This window comes from Vombatus ursinus, unplaced genomic scaffold (genome assembly GCF_900497805.2).
Source record: "Vombatus ursinus unplaced genomic scaffold, bare-nosed wombat genome assembly UNPS02012901.1, whole genome shotgun sequence".
Classification (NCBI taxonomy): Eukaryota; Metazoa; Chordata; class Mammalia; order Diprotodontia; family Vombatidae; genus Vombatus; species Vombatus ursinus.
Window position 1 is genome coordinate 1 of NW_020952679.1, and position 10,150 is coordinate 10,150.

At 59.0% G+C, this 10,150-nt stretch overlaps 1 protein-coding gene across 1 annotated transcript in view; it reads left to right on the forward strand.

Moving 5' to 3' along the window:
• Positions 1 to 796: 796 nt before the first annotated feature.
• The window catches only part of HDAC4 (histone deacetylase 4), a 25,727-nt gene continuing 16,373 nt past the window's right edge, over positions 797 to 10,150 (forward strand). The window contains exons 1-2 of the mRNA XM_027858288.1: positions 797 to 890; positions 8,761 to 8,879. Coding sequence (XP_027714089.1) covers positions 829 to 890; positions 8,761 to 8,879 — 181 coding nt within the window. The 5' untranslated portion in view covers positions 797 to 828. The remainder of the gene's footprint in view (positions 891 to 8,760; positions 8,880 to 10,150) is intronic.

Genomic DNA, 10,150 nt, shown 5'->3' on the forward strand with positions numbered 1-10,150 from the left:
GCGCCTTCCAGAGAGGGGACGCCCACCAGCTGGGGGCCGGCCCGTCTAGGGTCTACAGCGGCCCACGCTGGCTGCTCACCAGCAGAGGGTGTTCCCCCTTTGAACAAAACATGGCGATGGGAGGCAGCAGGTGGAACGAAGATGATAAATCCCACGGAAGGCACAGAGCCGGGACGTCCTAGCGGAATAAAGGACGCCCTCGCCCAGCCCGGTCCCACAGGGAGCCCATAGCCCTGTGTGGCCAAGCATCTGCGGGGGGTGCAGGGAGTCCTCGAGGGGAGGCCGACGACCTGGAGAGCCCGTGTCAGAGCAGCCCGAGGTGTCACTCAGGCTCAGGGACCTTTGGGAAAGCAGGGAGGTTGTGAATCTGAAATGTCCCCAGGACAAGAGAATGGGACTGAAGGGAGGGAAATTCTGGGGGGGACCAGACAGCGAAGCCTGGCTTCGCGCTGATGACGTTCCTGCTCCGACCCCGCATGATCTCATCAGGGGCCGGTGTCAGGACCTTAGAAGGTTTCTCACAGAGCCCCTGCGGGGGTGCAGGAGCCCCCCGGGCACAGCATGAGTCTAGCAGCGGTCGCCGTTGGCCCGCTTCCACCTTGGGCCCTTGGCACCGGCGTCGTGGCGGTGCCCATGATGAAGCCGACGGAAAGCCGAGAGATGTGATTTCCGACCTCTGCCCATGTGCCCGCCGGGCACATGAGACCCTGAAAACGTCTTAGAAAGAGCAGCACTTGAATCCGTCGCTCACTCACTGAACCGTTGCCTTTCCCCTCCTGCTCCTTGTCCTAGGTTGGCACAGGACCTGGGATTGGCTTCAATGTGAACATGGCATTTACTGGCGGCTTGGACCCCCCCATGGGAGATACAGAATATCTGACTGCCTTCAGGTAAGCTTCCGGCTAACTTGGGCCTCTGCTGTTGGGGGGGGACACGTTCTTGTGTCCACCATCGTGACACCCATTGGTGGTCAGCCGTGTTGATCGTCTTGGTCATTGTTTGGGGGTGGGGAGGACAGCCCCCTGGAAACACGCCTGGCCCAGCCGCACGCATGCACACGGGCTGTGTCGGAGTGGGTCTGCGTCCCTCTGCCTCTCCTCCCGGGGGCGCGTGGATCTTTTTCTTTCTGTGCGACGTCATAAACATTCAGCTCGTGCTTCTCAACGTTAGCCCAGCTTTAACTTTCTCTCCCGCGTTTTGTCCAACGCAGAATAAGGCCATTTCACAGATGGGTAAGCTGAGTTACTGTGCATTCAGGGCTCTAGATCCATCAGAGCTGAGAGAGGTCACAGAGATCAGCTGCTCCAGCCTCTCCTCTTGTGCGTTGGGGTTCGTGACCCTGGATTTGGAGGCAGGACGCGGGCTTACACCCTGACTCTAAGAGTCTGCATGACCTTGGACAGGTCCCTTCTCCTCTGGAACATGAGGGGCTCTCGCTTCGTGGGCAGCTCTGAATGGTGGGAGGCCCAGGGAGGTCTCACCTCGGTGACAGACGGGGACTCACAGAGGCAGGATTTGAACCCAGGCCTCCCGGCTCTGGGCCCCCACTCTTCCCAATGTGCTTGGTGATCACCCCAGAGAAAGGCCCTCCCCTCTGGGTTTTTGTCTGTGCTGCTGGCCCCGGTCTTTATCACCTTGGCCATTGGCACCAGTTTTGAGCACAGGGAATTAGGAGTGCCAGGTAGATGAGGACGTATTGGGGACCCCCCTTGGGACTGTCTCTGTCCTGGGGCCTCCCACCTCCTCTCATCATCTGGTCCCCTCTCCATCCCATCGCCCTCCTCCTTTCTGGGTGGGGGGGGGCAGCACAGAGAGCCACCATTACCATGGGATCCTCTCCGTATGGCCTAGGGCCAGGGCCTCTCTGGGCACCCTGGCAGGATGCGTGACTTCTCTGGGCCTCAGTGTCCTCTTGGGTCAAACGTAGCCGGTCAGAACTCATGAGATTTAGGTGAGTCCACAAGATTGTTGTGAGGATGGCCCTTTGTGAGACTTGGGCACCTTGGAAAAGGGAGGAGGTGCAGTGATAAGGATTACGGCGATGATTTGTCCTGGTCTGTGACGTTCTTCACCGAGGGCACACCAGCAGCTGCTTGGGAATGTGGGTCTGAGACACTTAGCAGGGCCGCTGAGAGGTCCCTCAGCCAGGGGCGTACGAAGGCCGGCTGGACATCAACCACAGTGTAGAGACCAGCCCATTTGGGGCCCTCATGGCCTGCAGGAGACTCTGAAGCCTGGGGTGCAGAGTGCTGGCCCTGGAGTCAGGAGGCCCGAGTTCTAATCCAGCCTCAGACACTAACCAGCGGAGTGACCCTCAGAGTCAGTATGTTGGGGAGGGGCTGCTGTCTGTGTCTGAGGAGGGACCCCAGCCCCTGGAAGCACCGCCAGGCAGAAGTAGGCAGGGTTTTCCTGGCGGCCAGCAGGCCCTTCTCTTTTCCTCGGCTCTTGACAAGATGTGATGGGCCTTGGGCTGTCTCTGGACATAATTTGTTTGGGGACCCACTCCCCAGAGCAGTGACTGACATCTGAAAATGGGGGCGGGGCCGGCTTGATTTCTTCCTCTCCCAGGCTGAGAATGAGTAGCTTTGCCAGTCTTTAGAGATAATAAGAATAATAATAATAACAAGTGGTTCAAAGGCTCCGACATTGACTCCTTGGGACGGTGTTTCTTCAACCTGGAGTTAGCACAAAACTGATTGACTCAGTCGCTCTGAACGGCCACTTCTATAAGACATCGTTGGATGGCAGCCTGATAGGGGCCAAAGGATCTGGGTTCGAATTCTACCTGTGCTTCTTAGGACCATGAGATCCCAGATCTAGAGATGGAGGGGGCCTTAGAGGACATTGAGTCCAGTTCATTCATCATACGGATGAGGAAACAGACCCTGAGTGACCTGTCCAAAGTCACCTAGAGGCTGTACACAGCTCCGGTGGGATTTGAACTTGGGGCCTCTGACTTGGGAGCCAACGAGTGCCTTTTTCCTTATGTCCTGTGCGGCCTCCGGCAGGCTGCTTGTCTTCTCTGGGCCCCTTCCTCCTCACCTGTACAAACGGGGGTGCAGATTGGATGACCTTACCCCCCGAACTCAGTGGTTCTGGACACTCCAGCCGCCTTCACTTAGAGCCCGCGGAGGCCTCGGGGGCCGCAGGCGGATTCAGACGGAAACCCAGAGCTCTTTCCGTGGTTCACAGCGAGGAGAGCAAGCCCCCGTCTCTGCCATGGTGGCTGCACAGTCATGGGCGTGGCTTTGTGCCAGCCGGGTTTCATCGTGTGGGATCACTGTGCATGCCCCCCTCTCCCACGATGGCGTCAGCACTGGCATCGACGGCGCCCCGGCTCCGTCCATCCCGCTCAGGAGCCCTGTCCTTCCCCGTGGACCTCCGGAAATTGTGTTTGAATCTCCTGCCAAGCCCATCCATGATGCCACCGTATCGAGTAAGCTTATCAAAGCTCCAGCGGCCTGTTTGGAAAGGAAAATTGTCCTAGGTTTTTATTGATTTTCACATAAGATGGGGCTTTGATGTTCACAATTTATGGCCATGGAGAGAGGGGCTCATATATCCCTTTCTCTCCCTTTCTTCTGCTTTTTCTTCCCTCTTTGTGAGCCCCTGGAGACGGCGCGGGCCTTCAAGGCTGCACCTTGTTACGCGGGCCCATTGCCTGCCATGTTGCATTTGCAGGGGATCAGGCCCGAGATGAAGCCGAGATAAGAGTGTGGGCGCTAATGAAATCCAGAGGCAGCGGCACTTTCCCCAGGACTGTGGAAGCTCACAGCCGAGAGCGGGGGGCTCTAATTTGAACCAGCCCCGACGCCGAACGGGGAGACTTTGAAGTTTGCAGAGGGACCGCGAGGGAATGCTTTGAGCTGGGAGCCGGCTCAGTTAACCCCTTCCTCTACCTGGCCCCTGCCCTACCTCGGGCGAGCGGTACAGAGGCGGTGGAGTCCCACCGACCTCCGCGGAGCATGACCTCAAAACGTGGCGGCCGGCGACTCCGCATGAGCCAGCGTCTTTGACCGCGGGCCCCCCGAGCATCCTTGGATGATCCGTCCAGGTTTTCCACAGGAAGACTCGTGTCTTCGTTATTGCAGTTTTCTGAGAAGGGCGAGGACTGACTGAAATGTCATGAGGTCCAGAGAGCTTCCTAGAGAGAGGGACGCGCTGTCACGAGGGGGTCTTGGCTTCAGAGCTGAAAGAGAACTTAGCGGCCAGCTAATTCAAACTTCGCAAGGGGAAACTGAGGCCACGGGCATGAGAGTGACTGTTGCCGAGAGCCCACCGCAGAAGAGAGGGGGAAAGCAGCAGGCGCACTTTGCGGAGGCTTCAGACAGTGCCTATCTGTTGCCCCAGATGACTGGGCTAGTTTGCCGGCGTTTCTTTCTTTCTTGGTTCTGAACTGAAACCAGGCAGCTGAATTGAGGTTCTTTGGGACGGGGCGACGGTGGGGCCCAGGGGGCACTTCCATGGAAACATCTCTCTCCTGAGTGGCACGAAGGTGGTGGCCCGTTGGTGTGTAGTGAGGCATGCAGTGCCCGTGCTCCGCTGTTACGAGGGAGGCTTCTGTTGTTGGACTTCAGGGGGTCGGATGGAGAGGATGCGGCCTTTGTTCTGAATGTTGGAGGGGTTCTTTTGACCAATGGCTAGCATAGAGTGCCCGAGACCCACCCGCCGCTTGAAGGGATGTCCTCAGAGAAGACATAGAAAGTAGGCTCTGTCATGACGAGGGGAGGAAAGCTCCAGCTGGGGCTAATCTGGGGCCAAACTCACCAGGACATCGTGTGGTAAATGTCTGGACGCCGCCTTCTCCACCGTTGCCTCCGCCCCAAAATTGGCCTAAAAACAGCTGAGCACAAAACAAGACGGCTCCATCCAATGGGCTTGGGGCCGCCGCCCGGAGCAATGGGCTGTTGTCCAGAGCACCCCACGGGCCACGCACCACGCGCTACGTTTCCATCCACACACACACACGCGCGGCTGCTGGGCCAGGGACTGTCTCTCATCCCCTTCTCTCTTCGCCCCTTACGGTCCAGCTTCAGCCCAGACTTCCCAGGGATCCCCTGGTGGCCAGGGCCTCACCTCCTTGCCCTCTCTGGAGCCTTGGACGCTGTGGGTCACTCTTCTCTCGCGATCCTGGGGATGAGCCTCTGTCCCGGTTCTCTTCCTGCCTCTGACCGCTGCTTCCCTGTCTCCTTTCCTGGGTCTTCTTTGATTCCGCTCACTAACTGGGGGTGTTCTCAGGCTCTGTCTTTGGCGGTCTCACCAGCTCCTGTGGGTTCCGTTAGCGTCTCCGTGAATGACTGTAGTCGCCTTGCCCAGCCCCATGCCCTGCGCTAACCTATAGCTGGCCTCTCCAGTCAGGCATCCTGCAGACATCTCCCAACCAAACTCCAAAACTGATCCCGTTACCTTTCCCTCAAGGCCACCTGCTCTCTGAACTTCCCATGACCATGCCCCAGGCTCACGCCCAGACTCCCCTCTCCTGCCGCTAAGACCGCCTTCCTGACCTCTCCCTGCTGCGCTCCCTCCTCTCCTCTGACCCTGCCCCCACCATGATCCCCTCATCCCTGGCCGGCCGGCCTGCCTGAGTCTCCCCACACCCCAGGCCGGACTGATTGTCTCGCATTTCTCCTCAGTGAATCCCGGTGACCCCCTGCTGCCTCCTGGCTCAACTGTAAAATCCTCAAAGGCCCGTCTCTGAGGGGGAAGTAGTAGTAGCACCTGTTCCCCAGGGCTGTTGGGAGGGCCAAATGAGGTCGCCTCTGCATGGGTCAGTGTGAGATGATGGTGTTTGGTTGGTGTGAGGGACACCCCCCATAGCGACTGGAGTCGGGAAGATCTGGGTTCAGGTACTGCCTCTGAGTCAGACTGGTCGAGGCAGGACGGAGCGGGTGAGACCGTCACCCGCGTGTTCTCTCCGAGCAGCCCACTCTGATCAAGGGGCGCCGGCTTGGAGCACAAGCGAGCAGGGCCCTCTTGCCGCCCAGGGTTTGCAGGATCCTCCGTCCGTCCCTTTGTCTTCCCGGTATAAGTGGCTTGGACTTCCCCGGCCCAGTGGTGACTGGGCGAGCTGAGCGGGGGCAGAGACTTAGTTAGGCTGTCACACCAGAAGGCTTATGGCTGGCACAGAAGAGAGGCTCCGCGTGGCGTCTGGCACCAGCATCCTTTCAGGCTGTCTGGGCTTTGGGCAAACACTTGGAATTACGGTGGTTGCTGGGTAGCGGGGCCCAAACCTCTCCACCTAAAGCAGGCGGAGTGTGTGCGTGCATTCGTCCAGCTGTCCCACCTGCTTGACGTTCTGTTCTTTGGGCCAGGGTGTGTGCACACGCACACACATGCATTGCGTCTCCCACTTTGTTTTGATTGGCTTTGGAGGGACGCCACACAGCAGGCCGAGTTATTAGTGCCTCTCTGGTAAAGGCTCAGGGAAATGATGATTTTAGCAGCTTCTCTCAGGCTCACAGTGAATAACTCTGCAGTACTTCAAAGCGGAAACGAAACCAGCCGCCGCCACCGCTGCCCAGGCCCTTTGTGGAGGAGACGGCTTCGGCCTCGGGGGCTCAGGGTCCCCCCACCTGGGTGGAGCCGCCGGAGGCAGGTGGATGACTCCTGGACGAGTCGGAATGCCCTTGGCAGCCTACAGGATCAGGCTCCCCGCAGGGCCACGTGCAAGCCAGGGGACGGAGGATTCCCCCGTCGGACTCCCAGCGTGGGGCGTGCCGGGGACCCGGGGAAGCATGAGGCAGTCTGCTGGCTTAGCACGTTCCTGCCGGCACTCCTCCCTTTTGTTTTTCTCGTGTCATTCAGTCACCCGTCCATCTCTCCTCTCGCCGTCTGGCCACCTGTTTATCTCTTCTGATCTCCATTCGTCCGGCTGGCATCTAGTACTCAGCTCTCCTCCGTCCACGTAGCCACGTCTCCTCTGTGCCTCTCTCTCTCTCCATCCATCTGAGCCACCCTGTACCAAGTCCTCCTGAAACTAGAGACAATCCCTGCCCTCCAGCAGCTTTCACTCTGCCGGGAGGCAGACCGCACGCAGATGGGTCAAAGCAGACTCAGTGCCGAGGCGCTCACAAAGCCTTTTGAGAACATGCCCCCAGAAGGGAGGCAGACTGGCCGGCGGCTGGCTGACCCCGGGGACAGGCCCCTGGCGGCAGAGGGAGATTCTTCTGGGGGACTTCCTCAGACCAGTGAGGCCAACGGTCAGGTAATAAGAACTGAGAAAACCATAAGGGCATGGGAGGGGTGGGGAAGACGTCCTGTCGGGGGCCCTGCGAATGTACCACAGCAGCTCCTAAGGAGCGTTCCTGCCGCTCACGGACCAAGCTCGGAGCGTCCTCCCTGGGTGCAGCTGGGCCAGTTTTAAAGGCAAAGGTCCCCTGGAATGGTCCTTTGCAAGCCCATCCACTGTGTCTGCCACCGAGCCCTCAGAAGGACCCAAACCCACCTGGGGTGGGCCGTGTGTGGAGAAGACTGCCCAGTGCCGTGGCTGGTCCCGTTCCGTGTCCTCGCAAGCCACGTGGGGTAGTCCCCAGAGCGTTTCTGGTGGTTTCTGACCCTTCCAGACCCCGTGTTCTTGAAGACATCTACTCCATGGATGAAAGGGTGGGAAATATTGGCCACCGCGCCACCAGGCTCCATTCCTGCCAACTACTCAGGAGAAGCAAACACCAACGTACAGATGTCCCATTGGAGACGGCCAGATTCAAGGGCTTCAAAAGGCGTCAAACCCCACCTCGTAACGGCCTCGAAACAGATGCTTTAGAAAGGAAATGTTCCCACCCTTGGTCCTGGTCCTGCCCACACCATGACAGCCGTGGCAAGTTGGGAACAGCACAGGCCTGCAGCCTGGCCCCAGAGGGAGAACCCGCCTCCGAGTGTGTGACCTGGCCCGCTGACCAGCTCCTGCTTAGTGAATGAAGACTGCAGGATGGACAGAGCCCATGGAGGTCCAGGCCCTTCCCTCCCCAGCCCCTGGGGGCTTGTGGGTGGAACCAGACCCTCCCCGGGGCACTGCCTGAGTTTGGCCTGTGCCCGGCACAAAGGGTCAGGATGGCCCCAGTCCTCCGTGAATGTGCCTCCCCTTGGAGATAATGTATGCCCAGAAGAATGGGTGCAAAATTGGGTCCTGGCATCCCAGGTGTGGAGGCCATGCAGCCCGCCCCCTCCTTTGACAGAGGAGGAAACTGAGGCACAGGGAGCTTAACTGGCTTGCCAAGGGTCCCACCACTGGTGAGTCCAAGCTCTTGCCTCAGAAGATACAAAGTAGCTGGGAGTAGGGGGTGGGGGATGGGACGGGCCAGCCCCTGGCAGGGTCTTGTAGGAACTCAGCTGTGAAGGAGTTCTGCAAGGCAGAGGTGAGGAGGGAGTGCATTCCAGGCATGGGGGACAGCCGGTGCAAAAGCCCGGAGGTGGGAGATGGGACGCCACATACAGGGAGCCACAAGTGGGTCCATTGGCATGGACCCTGGAGGGTCGATTACAGCCGGTCTTTGGCCGCCTGAGCCGTGTGACTCTCCCCAGGCTCCCCGTCAAGGTGCTGGAGGGCCGTACGGCTTCTCCTGCCGGCTCTCAGCCCGCAACTAGCCCGTCTTCGTTACTCTGAGTTAAAGGTTCTGGGTAGGAGCAGGTCTGCGTGTTTCTCGGAGGCTTCGCCGCATCTCTGGGCCCGCCACCCCGGGTGGACCAGAGGGGTAGCGACTCTGGGGACTCCTCGGGGGCGAGGGCCCGCGGGGTTAACGTGCCTCTCCTTGCGTGTTGCAGGACAGTCGTCATGCCAGTGGCTAACGAATTCGCCCCAGATGTCGTGCTGGTTTCATCTGGTTTTGATGCCGTGGAAGGCCACCCTACGCCTCTCGGAGGCTATAACCTGTCAGCAAAGTGTAAGTGGGGTTTTCAGATTATTCCCGCGCGTGGCTCGTTTCAGCGCTTTGGAGAGGAGGTGGGCAGGGAGACTTGGAGGCACTCACGACCAGGATGCCAGGCTGTCCAATTTCAGTCTGGGCTTTTCTTTTTTTAATCGCCGCCTCAGTGACCCTTTTGCCTCTGGCCCCTTGTCCCGGTGGCCTTGAAATGTCCCCACCCTGCAGACGATGAGTTTAAATGAGGCCTTTGAACCATGCCCGGGCTAGTGCCCTGACTGCCTCCGGGTCCTGTCCTCCACCTGTGAGCGCCAGCACCTGGGGGTGCATAGAGACACGAGTGGGACCCTCCCCAGGTGCATGGCCTGTTGTTTCCCTGATGCTGGTGAAGCCAGCCTGGGCCGGGCCTTTCCTGCCTCTCCCATCCCCAACACGAGAAAGGCCAGCTGTAGAGAGGGTCCATGCAGCAGGGCCCCCGAGGGAGTGGCAGGGCCAAACAGGGCCTGTTTCTGATTCATGCTCTGTGAGATGTGAGGTCTGTTTCCAGTCCAGGCCCACGAGCTGTGCTGACTGGGCAGTGTAGGTGCCAAGAAAGGGGACGTAGCCCCTGCTCTCCGCGGGCATTCATTCATCACCCACTGCGCTAGAGGCCCGAGATACAAAGACAGAAGTGGAAGGCCCTGCCCTCCCAGGTGCTGTTCTGCAGTGCCTGCTCCAGGACTGGCATCCCCCCTTCTCTCGCCCTCTGCCGGGAGACCGCTGCAGCCATCTGCCCATTGAGGCCCCGGGACTCCTGGGATCTGCTGGCCGAGCCCCCGCTCCCCTGACTCTGCAGCTTTGCTTCGGAGAGGGGACCGTCAGACTAGAGATCATGAGGGCATTATTTGCTTGGTCAGGAACCTACTAATGATTATAATTATATATGATATAATATGTGTTATTACATATTAATATATCATATAATAATTAGCCATGCCACTAATTAGCATCACGCCTTAGGAGGTTCCTCTCGGATGTGGCGGATCCTGCGAGGACATGATTGAAGGGGAGGATGGGAGACCAGGGCAGCGCCTGCGCCCTCCGTGGTCAGCTCCACAGTGCAGACACCCAGCATGTCTTTCCTGTCCCTTGTTGGGCTGGTGTGTGAAAGGATCTCTCTGGTACCGTGCCCCGGAGGGCTGATGGGGCCCCTCTGCCTTCCCAGAGGAAGGAGAGGGCAGCCTCACACACTCACACACTCACACGCACTCACACACATTTACACACACATTCTCACACACAATTTCACACAC